The following is a 12445-nucleotide window of genomic DNA, read 5'->3' as shown; positions in this document are numbered from 1 at the left end:
AATTCTCACAATATGTAAGTTGGGGATTTTGTTTGGTGGTTTGTTTGGAGGTATTTTGACACAACTTTCTTGCCTGATGAAGTGCCTACATACCCATAGATGCGGCAGAAGAACGGTTGTACTTTTTTCTGATTTTAGTGAATTTTATTTGCAATTAGGATTGCTATAGAGTAGGTATATCTTAGTGGTATAAGTGAACTTACTTGCTACTGAAAGGCATCTCTTTCTGGCGATGTAGCATAGCTCTGCAAGTACCCTGGAATAGTTCAGGATAAGTTTGAGAATAACTTACCGTAGTGAGATAAGTAGAATGAATATACCAAACTGCACAGGGATACTTTAGTTTGTCCAAAGTACACTGGGTTGAAGAGTGACCATAAGGGATTCAGGTACTGTGTTGTCCAGAAAACTGTATCAGAGCGTTATTTAGACAGTGCTTTTTATTTATGTAAAACTATTTCATTTTGTTTTATTGGGGCCCCCCAGTTTAACAAGCATTTAAAAGGTCTGATGATGCCTTCGTAATGTCCCTCTGAGGTACATCATGAACAGATAGTAATGAAATCTATCCTCGCTATGTGAACTTTAAGAACAAGAAAAGAAAAGAAACCGGTCGTGTATATTTAAGAGTGGATGTTACTTCTGTCCCAGCTCAGAAAGCATTTCCTTCAGATGATACGTAATAGCTTTTTCTTTTCCTGTATATTTATATAAATCTTGTTTGAAAATGTAATTTCTAATCCACTGAGAATCAGTAGCATTTATTCCTTTTTTATTGCAATCTAGCTTGTTAATTTGGTAAAGAGTCTGTCAGCATTTCTTTTGCATATTTTATTCCTTTGTGTGCTTTAAAATACTCCTGTTACACTGTATATTATTCAGCCATTTGTGGCTTGAAACACTGCCTAAATGCCAGCTTATGTTTCCCCATTTTCAGGCCCTAGCTTTTTATGTCTGACAACTCAAAACTTGCAACAATAACATCAAGTTCCTGCTATGCTTAGAAAAACACCACCCATTTAAAAATATCATCTGCCGCCATTTTATTGCACGATGGATAGATCTGCTTGGGGGGGCTTGCAATATTTTGTTTGACTCGCTGGGTTTTATACATGAAGTTTTTTTCACACATGAAGTTTTTTTATACATGAAGTTTTTGTATAAATTCCGAAATGCTTTTGCCTTTCACAACTAACCACTTTTTCGAAAAGTCAAAGTGGAATGTTTCTGGCTGACTTCCATGTGTAGAAGGTCTTCAGAAAGTCCTTTCTGTATGTGCTCATTGTACTAATACTTAGCCAAGGTTTTCAGAGACTTCATTGCTTGGAAGTACTATCTCTTTCCTGTCACCAGTCTGATCTGTTAAATCCCAATAAGTGTGAAAAATGAGAAAGATCTTGGTTCACTTGACTGTTTCAACAGTATGTTGAGAATGACCAGATTGCTGGAGAAGACGATTCTCTTGGAAAACTCAACAGCTCAGCCTCCTCATCTGTAGGCACATCGAGCTCATCTGAGTGTGTAAATAAAAATAAATAATGCAGTGAAAAAATATGCAGAGTATTTTGCTGAAGTGCTTCAATTTTGGATCTGCTATAACTAATTTAAATCTTCTGTAGAGATTTATGCAGGCAAGGGGTCAGGTTTATAACATTTGTAATTTAAAGCTTTCCTGCTACTACATCTTTTATACTTTATATTCTGTCATGATACCTTTTTTTCTGCAGAGAAAGTCCCTTTTATTCTCCCTTCCTTTCCTCCTTTGAAGAGAACATTTGCTTCTCCATTTATCTGAGGTAGTGAGACCAGAGTAGCTCTGGATTCTTTAAATGAGCCTAATTGGGCTGCTTTTAGTATATGGAGTATCCTTTTTTTTTTGCAGAGGACTTTCATTTCTTTGTGCAGTTGCTCTACCACCAGCAGGCCATATCTTACATGCTTTCTTAATTAAAAAAACAAAGAGGCAAGCAATTATTATCCAAATGTCTGTGGTCTCTATTCCAGGCTGATTCACGGAGGACAGCTGTTGAATGGCTTGGCGGGGCCAACTGTGATGAATGCGGCACCATTTCTTTCCACAACGTGGTTTTCTCCGGATGAACGTGCCACAGCAACTGCCATTGCGTCGCTGCTCAATTACCTGGGTGCCGCTGGCGCGTTTCTGGTGGGACCTCTTGTGGTGCCATCTCCTAATGGAACATCTCACCTTCCGCTGGCATCACAGAGCAACGCTGAGCACATCAAGGACCGCATTGAGGCTGTGCTGTATGCAGGTGTGGTTTAGAAATCAAAATAAAATAAAAAAAAAACTATAAAAAAAATTATATACCCTTTTATGTGTTTGGGACTTGTGAAGCACTACCCTCTAGTGGTTGGTTTGCCCAGAAAACACTGGCTGACTGACGGGAAATAACAAAGTGGTACAATGTTGTAGCATCAGAAGTTTTAATTGTTTTTCCTTCTTGTGTAAGAAAGATGTTAAAATAGCTTTTTTATAGACTGATTCCAGAAGAAATATTTCAGTTGTCTGTATTGGCTGCTCTTAGGAGAAATGTCTTCTAGGAAACGTCTTCTTTCCCTGAGCTTCCAAACAGGTTTTTGCTGCTTGAATTTTCATTTAAAATGTGTCCTGTGCAGGTTGGGTTTTTTTCCTGTTGTTGCTGTAAGGATGGATATCCATAGTCTTTTAGCATTATATTCTTTCCTGCATTAAATCAGCCTTAATTTAAGACTCACATGTGTCTTGCAAATGTGATTATATTACAAGTATTTAAAAATCTAACATTGCAATTAAAACTCAGTAGATTTTGGCTTTAACTAAAGATTCATAGTTCTTATGTGGTGAGCAACTTCAATGAAGTGGTAACAGTTTAGTGGAAAAAAAACACTGACAAAATTCACCTGACGTAACTCAGATTACATAAATCCTTGCTCTTTTTCATGCATTGGCTTCCGTGATTCTTTGTGTCACTTACAAAAATTAGCAGCAAAGCTTTAAGGAAAAGCATTGTTGCTTAAGTGGCTTAAGTGCCTGTGATCTGATTCTTACTAGTTATAAATTGGTATAGTGTTAAGAGCAGCTGAACTTTACCATGTCATGGCAGTTGCATGTTTCTTTGGGGTTTTCCCCCCTTAGAATTGAAGCTTCTGAACTGCAGCCAGGAGTTAGCCCTAAGTGTTCCAGAAGTCTTAAAGTGTATATACTGTGTCGTTGATATGAAGATTTATGGGATTGAGTTAGCTGTTTGTGACCATGATTGTGATCCTGAACATTATTCTTAAAGAAATTCCTGCTGGGTGTGAGCCACCTTAATGCTCATTTTAAAGACTCTGTGAGAAGTTGGATCACTATTTCAGCAAGTATTTTTGAGTAACCTACTTTTTACTGGACTCAAATGTCTTGGAACAACAAGGAAATTTGGGGTTGCTTAGGCCTTTTTCAGAGGTAATTATGTTAGACTCCAAAAATCTCATAACAGATGAAAACAGCCAGTGTGAAAGAAGGAAAAATGAAGGCAAGTCAGCCTTTGTCCTGAGGAGCTAAGGGGATCAAAAATGTAGAGATTAGACACATGCATTAGCTCTCCCTCTCCAGATTTTCCATGGAGCGAGAATAATTTGTATACTTACAGGAAGTACAGTTTTGTGCCCCAGACCACTGTTTTGAGTCTGATAGCACTAGAAATGTTGCTTTCAGCAGCCCATTAGATTGACTCTCCTCTCCTCTCCTCTCCTCTCCTCTCCTCTCCTCTCCTCTCCTCTCCTCTCCTCTCCTCTCCTCTCCTCTCCTCTCCTCTCCTCTCCTCTCTCTCTCCTCTCCTCTCCTCTCCTCTCCTCTCCTCTCCTCTCCTCTCCTCTCCTCTCCTCTCCTCTCCTCTCCTCTCCTCTCCTCTCCTCTCCTCTCCTCTCCTCTCCTCTCCTCTCCTCTCCTCTCCTCTCCTCTCCTCTCCTCTCCTCTCCTCTCCTCTCCTCTCCTCTCCTCTCCTCTCCCCTCCCCTCCCCTCCCCTCCCCTCCCCTCCCCTTCCCCTCTTCTCTTCTCTTCTCTTCTCTTCTCTTCTCTTCTCTTCTCTTCTCTTCTCTTCTCTTCTCTTCTCTTCTCTTCTCTTCTCTTCTCTTCTCTTCTCTTCTCTTCTCTTCTTCTTCTCTTCTTCTTCTCTCCTCTCCTCTCCTCTCCTCTCCTCTCCTCTCCTCTCCTCTCCTCTCCTCTCCTCTCCTCTCCTCTCCTCTCCTCTCCTCTCCTCTCCTCTCCTCAGAGGTTTTCTTAATCATTTTCTTCAGAAACAGGGATAGATCTTGCTTGCCACTAAGGTTCAGAGGTGTTTCTTGCCTGTCCCGTGTCTCAGCGTGGCTCTTTCTGAGCAGTTAGGATTTGGGAACATCCTGTAGACAAACTAGGATTGTTGGTCCCAACATAAGATGATGCTAAAGCAGCTCTTCAGCTTCCTAGGAATTGTGTTTTATGGGGCATCAGTAGTTCTTAGTATTTGAAAATGCTTTGAACAGAGATAAATTCTTTATGCAGCTGCGCTTGTGGTTGTGTCGTATGGAGTATGTCTTTTCAGGAGCTACACCACCTTTAGCTGTTCAGGCAGTGAAAAAGAGCTGGTTCATGAATGTTACTACAATGAATTGTGGTGATGGTAGCAAAATATCCAGCTGATTTAAAATTGATGGGAACTGATGAAGAGACGGTTGCTTTGAATCCTTCGTGGGATTTTTCCTGTGTTCCCAGAGAGCTGAAGGGGCAAGGTCCCTGCTGTTTGCCTCCCCTATGCTCTATGTCAGGTAGGCTCCAGAAGTGGGAGGAAGGCTGGCTTTTGATGGGTGACTGCCTCATGCCAGTTGTAGAGCTCTGTTCATCTGTGTTGCTTAAGATACCTGGTAGGTGTGGTAAGGTACTGTTTGTTCCCTTAAACAGCTGGGCAGGGAGCGAAGTTCAAATTGACTTCACAGATACTGGTAGATGTGTTACAGAATATAGGAGAACAGGGAACTGGACCGAAGTGTCCCTTTTCCCCATTTTCTCAGTAAGTGTGGTCAGGCTGGTTATGACTTCTCCTTTTAGATGCCATGGAAAAGCCAGTTTCACAGGGTGAGCACTGCATTCATAGCAGAATAGTATTTGTGAAGGAGCTTGTTACTTTCGTGTGAAGTAGTGTTAGATAAGCAGCCTCCAAAAGTTAGGTGATGACTTCTAAAAGACAGTAATGATGTGAATTGTTAACTTGGGATCACTAGCATGCCAAGAGTGTGCAGATTTTCCAATGACTTAACGTCAAATTGGATTATGAAGCAGTTGCTTATAAACCTATTCTGAAATTGCTCTGTTAACTCCAGTCTCTTCTGTGTTTTAATAAATTGCTGTTCCTTTATCTCAAACATGGACTAAGAGCTCAGCTGAATTACCACAGCCTCTTTCTGTGTTTTCTGTGTCGCTGCACATTCTCGTTCCCAGCTGAAAGAGTACAGATGGAGAAAATCAGGATTGAATTGTATTACCTGGATTGCCTAAGAAAGCTTGAATTATTCTCATCTGCAGCCAGAGCTTTTAGCCATGTGCTTCCCAAAATATCAGTGTAAAATAGTATTTGTTTAAAAAAAAATCATGTGTGTATTCTTGAGTGCCCTTGTTCCCTCTCTACATTTCAGGACAAGATGGGGAGGAGGGTTTCTTGGTTTGTGTAAGTTTTGTGTTGTAAGTAGCCTGTGTGAAGGAAAAAGACCTTGTATGAAGGAGGCTTGTGTCTCTGTAAAAGTGGTGTTTTCTTCTGTTTGAGGCTTCAGGGTGCCTACTTCCTAGGCTAAGATGCAGGTGTCTCTCCACTTTGACAGTCATGGGTTACGGTAGTGCAGTACCTACCTTTTGTGAAGCATTTCAGATTCACTCCTTAACAAGAGCTATATACAGCTGTGTTTCTGCACATTAACTTATGCTGGTTTGCCCAATTCTAAGTGCTTTGCTGCATCCATTGCACTGTTCAGAAGCCTGTAGCTCCTGTCGAAGAGCTCCTTTTTTTTTTTTTTTGTGACTCCAGCTCTCTTGGACTCAATATTGACCTGTTTCTTACCTTTTCTGCTTTGCTTATTTCTGCTCCCTACTTTCAGTTTAAAACTTGTCTTGGGACTGTGTTTTTCTTTATCTAGTCTGGTAAATGATGATGGAGATAAAGGTGTGGGTTTCCTAATAAGGAAGGAATGCAACATGTTAGAAATTGTATGTGTTTGGAAGTACCTGGACTTTTGATAGGAATGCAAGCGTGATACACAAAGTTAACATGGCACTAGAGACTTTTATTCTTCAATAGAGGGAGCTGCTTTAGTTTCCAAAGTGAATTCTGCATTTCTCTTTTGTGCATGAGGGCAGTGCTTGTGAGGCAAATTTGTTAGCCTGGAAAGTACAACACTGGGAAACATTAAAAGAGTTGCAAGAAGGTACTACAAGGACTGCGTGCTGAATTTAATAATAATAATAAAAAAAATTAAGTGTTACTATAGTGTTCCTACTGCAGCAGTTTGGCAGGAATCTTGAAGTAATGCATAGAATAGGCCCCAGATGGGCACCTGTTATGTAAAATATTACTGTGATTAAAAAAAAAAAACAAACTAGCCTTTTCCCTTATGGCATTGCAGTATAATGAAGTTAAATAATAAGCACATTGGACAAAGTTTATGGGTTTGTGTGGTCACATCCTTGATGGCTGTCAGGGTCTGTCAATTATAGACTGATGGTCTGCAGTCTATAATCTTCCTTTAATAGTTGATAAAAGCATGTGTATGCATGTATACATATAACTATGCGTAGACCTAGATGCAGGAGAAGGAGATAAACAGCTTTTGGCAAGCCTTACTTTCCTTTCTAATATCATCCTGTAGTGATAAAAGCATCTCACCCCTTTCTTGTAACTGGGATGATCACTTACAGCCAATTCTTTGTTCACTGCTTATGGTCTCAAAAACAATGTACACAAAGATAGAAATTAATCTGTTTTCTGGAGAAGAGAGGACATAGTGAGAAGGTCTAGTTAAAGTATCCTTGACCCTCGGAACACACAATTAGACCATAGAAGAAAAAGAGATGCTGCGTAATTCAAAATGAATCCTGTAGTACTTGATTGTGAAGAATGGCATTGTCACATTCCCTGTATGGCTTCAAAAGAAATTTAGTATAGACTTTTGTTCCACTTACCAAATAGAAGCATTCATTTCCCTTCCCCATCTCCAGCTGATGCATTTAGACTCCAAGTGTTACTTACTTTTAAGTTTCCTGAATTTATTTCCTTCTGTTTTAGCAGAAGAGCTGGCAAAGTGCCATGTTCCTATTGATTCATTAAAAAGAGAAGAAAAAAGAAAATTGCAATTGAGTATCCAGCTCTGATGGAATTTATTTGTGGTGTCAGTGAACACATCTTTGTTATAAGATCACAGGTTCTTTTAAGATAACACACTTGAGCTATACATTATTCTCTCCAGCAGCAAAGAATCTTGTTTTCAAAGGGGATAGGAGAAATGCTGGGAACGAGGACTGTGGAGAACATGATATACATTGTAAAAAGGCTTGTAAAACTAATTAATTAGACTGACTGTAGGTAGAGTTGTTTTTCCAAAAGATGACTGATGACAGGGCTTGCTGAGTATTTTCTGTGAAGTGCTCAGCACTTTGCAAGTTCAGTCCAAACTTCTGCTATGAAATTTTTCAGAGATCTAGAATACCTGCTGCTGAACAAGAGAATCATCTGCAAACAGGTGTATTCTTTCATTTTACTCCCTATTACCCTTGCTCTATCTATTCTTGAGCCATGGCTGCTTCTACGCTTTTCTCTTAATAAATCTTTTGCCATATAATACTGTTTGTGTCTGAGATGCTGCCTTGCTTGACCTTTCGTTTGTCATCATCATCCTGTGCACAAAGTAATTATCATTCCACACCCTGGGGCTTCCCCATTCCCATCTGTTTAAAGTCTCTAGCACGCTGTTACCTGCACTGCGTAACTTCCATTGTGTGGAAATGTGGCCAAATCTTCATAATGCAATTCTCTCTAAAGAGAAAAAGCAAAAGCTTTCTTTTTGCTTCACTGAATTCCCCATGTGTGAGACTGGTTCTTTGCAGCTCCTGTCACTTGAATGGACTGCCAAGTTTTCTCCATCTCATTGATTTCCCATCTCAATTTGAAATCTTGCTTGGGGAGGAAAAAAGAAATTCTCTTTCAAGTTATGGAGTTCTGTCATCAGTAGCAGTAAAGCACTTGTGGTGGGATTTATGTATCAGAGGCTGGCTGATAACAATGTTGTACCAAAACAGGTCTTTAGATGCTAACGTCTGTCTTGGTTTTGTTTTTCTTTGCCGTCTTGTTTAGAATTTGGAATGGTTTCCCTGATATTTTCTGCTGCTTTGGCTTACTTCCCCTCGCGCCCTCCATTCCCTCCCAGTGTGGCTGCAGCAAGTCAGCGGCTCAGCTACAGGAGAAGTTTCTGCAGACTCTTAAGGTAGGTCCTCATTGGGTTTCCACTTCAAAGCAGATCAGCACCTGAATAAATAAAAACAAATGTGCTTTAATCATTGAGCAAACAAGTAGTGCTTTTAAACAAAATAAAATTAAATATTAATGCTAAGACATAAAAGGATAATAACTGCTAAAAAGCAGACATTAAATTTTAAATCATTGGCTATATCTCAAGCTTTCATGCCAGAATTCTTCAACACCAGCACTGCTTTAGTCATCCTGTTAGCACAGCTTTTCTCATGCAATGCTTCTGTTGTATCTGGTTTTACAAGATTAACAGTATGCATATGGCTAGGGTGAGGTAACAATTAACAACACTGGGCATAACTAATTGATAAGCTAATTTCTTCCGTGCTTATTATATTGGAATGATTTTAGGGTTTGCTTGTCATTCAGAGGAGTATTCAGCTGCTGTCATTCAGCCGTGGGAGCAATGAATGAACTATCTGAAACCATTATATGATCTTTTAAATCTCATTACTAGTATGTTAAAATATGAAGTGGGAATAGGAGAAGTCTAGATGTGTTTCTGAACAGGTTCCAAGGTGAGTTCGTTTCCTTGAAATTTTGTTTGTTTGTTTTTAAAAAAGGCTGTAAAGAAAGTGACATCTCCAGCTTTGCAACTTCTCCTAGTGGGGCTCTTGGTAAGACACAGTCCCACTCCACCCCAGTGTTTGTATAATGTCTTGTGTAGTGGGAATCTGATCTCAGATGAACAAGTAAAGCAACTACAATATTGATGCTGAATAATTGTGAAGGCCTGTGCCCTGTACGTGATACTGCACAGATTAATTTCCTGGGGCAAAGAAGAACCACTCCCATGGTGCAGAATACGGCTGACTTCACTGGGGAGCTTCAGACTCTTGCTGTAATTGTTTCTTGGGTGATTTAAATGCTAGGAGCTGAGTCTATGTACAAAGGGCTTCTTGAAACTTAATAAATGTGAAGCTTTAGGCATTTAGCTATTACGGACCTATTGTGGCTGTACTTGCTGAAACTGTGTTTAGAGCTAGCAAAACCATCTAATTCCTTCTTAGATTTTTTTCTTTTTCTTTTTTTTATTTTTCCGGAGGTTTTTATTTCAGTTTGGGGAAGTAAATAGTTTGATATGATGTTTAGTCCTGTGTGTTCATCCTTGAACAGGCTGGCAGTTGGAAGGAGGTGTGAGTACGGCTGGCTGGTTAGTCAGCAAAGTGACCTACTCAGGATATTAAGAAATTGCAGTTCCCATAAGGACACTTAGCACACACAGTAATGCCGTGATGCACCCAAGCTGGTGTGTGGTGAGACTGTGCCTGAGGGTTGTGTCGTAAAAATGTTGCTGTTGAACAGAAATCCAAACAGCAACTGACCCTGAAGTTGAAATATGAAATTTTTGTTGACAGTACTCCATTTGGGAGCTTTATAACCATTAGATTCCATGTTCAAAGTGTTGTAAACAGTGGACCTGAGATACTGTTAAGGTCAGGAGGTAAACAGCAAGGCTGGTTTACTATTCACAATTGATGAACCTGAAGAAAACAAGCTAGATGCTTAAATAATGAGCATAGTTTATAGAGTCTCCAAGAACCAAGACGGCTTTTAAAGTGGTCAGGTAGATCATTATATCTCCCTTCCTTCTGGGCTTTATGCATTCTTCCATGCTTCCTCTTATCAAAGGCACTTCTTCATTCCTCTGTGCATGAAACAATCAACAGTTCATCATTAAACCCACATATCTTGTTGAACATTTCAGGAACAATCCATCAAGCAAGGGGGGGTTTACAAAAGAAAATGGTATCTGCTGTGCTTCAAGAGAAATCCATCATCTGATTCATTAGGATTTTAAGCTCTGTTGCCTGCCTAATCTAGGGTTCATAGTTCTTGGCACAGAGAGCCTTTCTTTTGACTTAGTGGTGTAGACTGAAGCTAATCAGCTGATGAGTACCAGGAAGTCATGTTTTCCCCTTATTGAAGACTTACCCTCTGGTATAAAACTGTGTAAGGCATTAAGAATGTGTGTGAGCTAGTGGGCTGACCCAACTGTGCACCAAAAACCTCTCATGATTATTGAGATGTTCATAATTTTACTCTTCTCTTTCCCCCAAGCTGCAGTTTTATTACTTCAAAATAAAGCTGCGTAGCATAACTTTAACATTGAAGTCATTGACATTTTTCTTTGAATGCTGAAGGGATCCATCACATCCTTGCAACTCCCAAACTCTTTCATGCCTTCAGGTCCTTGAGCAGTCATCTTCATGAGCTGCTTTTTGCTGAGTTGTATTTATACATATCTTCTTAGGGTCTACCATCCCCTATAGGCCATTTGGGGGGACTTGCTTAGGAACTTGGTGGTTCTTCCTGATTTGGAGGATTCCTGTTTCTGACAGATTAGAATGATTAGCAGATCTCTGGTTATCTCCTGATACCAACTCTCTCAGCCTGCAGTGGGAGTTGACAGGTTAGTCATGGTTTGGGACCTAGATCTAACTCTTTTAACAGTCTGTCACACACTGTGACAAGCGTAGCTTGAATTTCTGTTACAAAAAGTACAGTGCCCTTTCTGAGTTTCTTGGGTGAAGCAAATAAGACTTTTTTTTTTTTCTTTTTTCCCTGTTTCAGAATATGCCACAAATTTCCATGGAGAAAACTTAATATAAGTAAAAAAAAGTTGACAAGTCTTAATATCTGCATCAAGTAAACATGTAGTGATTTTTGCTATGAAGTAATTAGATGTTTTTAGCCAGTTACGTGCGTTTTATATTTTAAAGGGACTGTGTAGGCAATTTTGAAATTTCATAACAGAGTTCTTGTGCATCATTATTTCTTTAATGAAACTTTCATATGACATCACCATGCAGTGATGGAAGCTCTTCAGAATGTGTGTGGTGTTAATAGGCACTGTCAAAGTTATTCTGAAAATGGTGACTGACTTTGATGGGGCTCCCTCCTGGACCAGCCTGTTGTACAGATTCTAGTGGCATTAAGTAGGTTTCTGAAAAAACACCAGAAGAAAAAGCCAATTCGTATTTCCAGCAGAATGGTTTAACAGAGAGAGGCTAGCGGTGATATCCTGTCATAAGGGCTGATACGATGGAAAACAGTGTGGTTTCACCAACTGATGGTGTGACAGACAGCATATTTTTCTGTTTTCAGTGGAGCAATTGCAAAATTGCAAAACAAATACAAGTGACTGGCACCATGAAAAGCAGAACTGCTACTTAAGATGTATGTTTCAAATAGCTTTAGCACTTACTGTAGCCAGCATTTAGCTATTGCTGGACAAGGGGGACAGAATGACATCTAGTGATTGGTGCCGCTTTGTCACTGCCATGCATCCTTTCTCCTGATCACCTTCCTTATCCTGGAAACAAGGTGCAGTGCAGCCTCTGTCACTGGAGGATGTCATTATGCAGAGCTGGTTTTCTAGTATTGGTACTAGGGGTTGGACATGGCATAGAGCAGCTATCCCACATGCCAGTCTGTCTTGTTGCTAGAGTTACAAAAGACAGATACGCCACTGGAGATCTCAGTCAAGTAACTTACAAAGTACTCATCTCCTCAAAAGTAGCTGTTTAATGAAGATGAGGTTCAAGTAGCCAAAGATTTTGAATACTGAGCAAGTATTTTGGAAGAGTGAATTCAGACTTTTTACTTCTTTGCAATCTATGACATGGCTATATGATGTCCATGTACATGGGCACTTTATTTTATTCTACAGATGTTGAATTAGCTTTTACATGGGTAGTATTAAATAGTATCAGAAACCTGCTCTAAGAGATGACAAATGATACAAGGTAGACTAGGATAAGAGTATGGCATTCTTAAGAGAGAGAAAAAACATTGTCAGGAAGACAGCAAACATTTTAGCATTCAGAGAAGTCCAAGCAATGTGTAGAAAAGCTGAAAGATTGGGAGTTGCTTTTCTTTGCATTAAAAAATAAATCCGACACAAATTATATTG

The 12445-nt window shown here is 39.7% G+C and overlaps 1 protein-coding gene across 2 annotated transcripts in view; it reads left to right on the top strand.

The window, feature by feature from the left end:
* Positions 1 to 12445, top strand: part of SLC49A4 (solute carrier family 49 member 4) — a 66161-nt gene that overhangs the window by 31334 nt on the left and 22382 nt on the right. For both annotated transcript variants that reach the window (XM_065671449.1, XM_065671448.1), the window contains exons 3-4: positions 2005 to 2273; positions 8356 to 8485. In XM_065671449.1, coding sequence (XP_065527521.1) covers positions 2005 to 2273; positions 8356 to 8485 — 399 coding nt within the window. The remainder of the gene's footprint in view (positions 1 to 2004; positions 2274 to 8355; positions 8486 to 12445) is intronic.

The sequence above is a fragment of the Lathamus discolor genome, chromosome 3 (genome assembly GCF_037157495.1).
Source record: "Lathamus discolor isolate bLatDis1 chromosome 3, bLatDis1.hap1, whole genome shotgun sequence".
Taxonomy (NCBI): Eukaryota; Metazoa; Chordata; class Aves; order Psittaciformes; family Psittacidae; genus Lathamus; species Lathamus discolor.
This window is presented reverse-complemented; position numbering and strand designations above follow the sequence as displayed.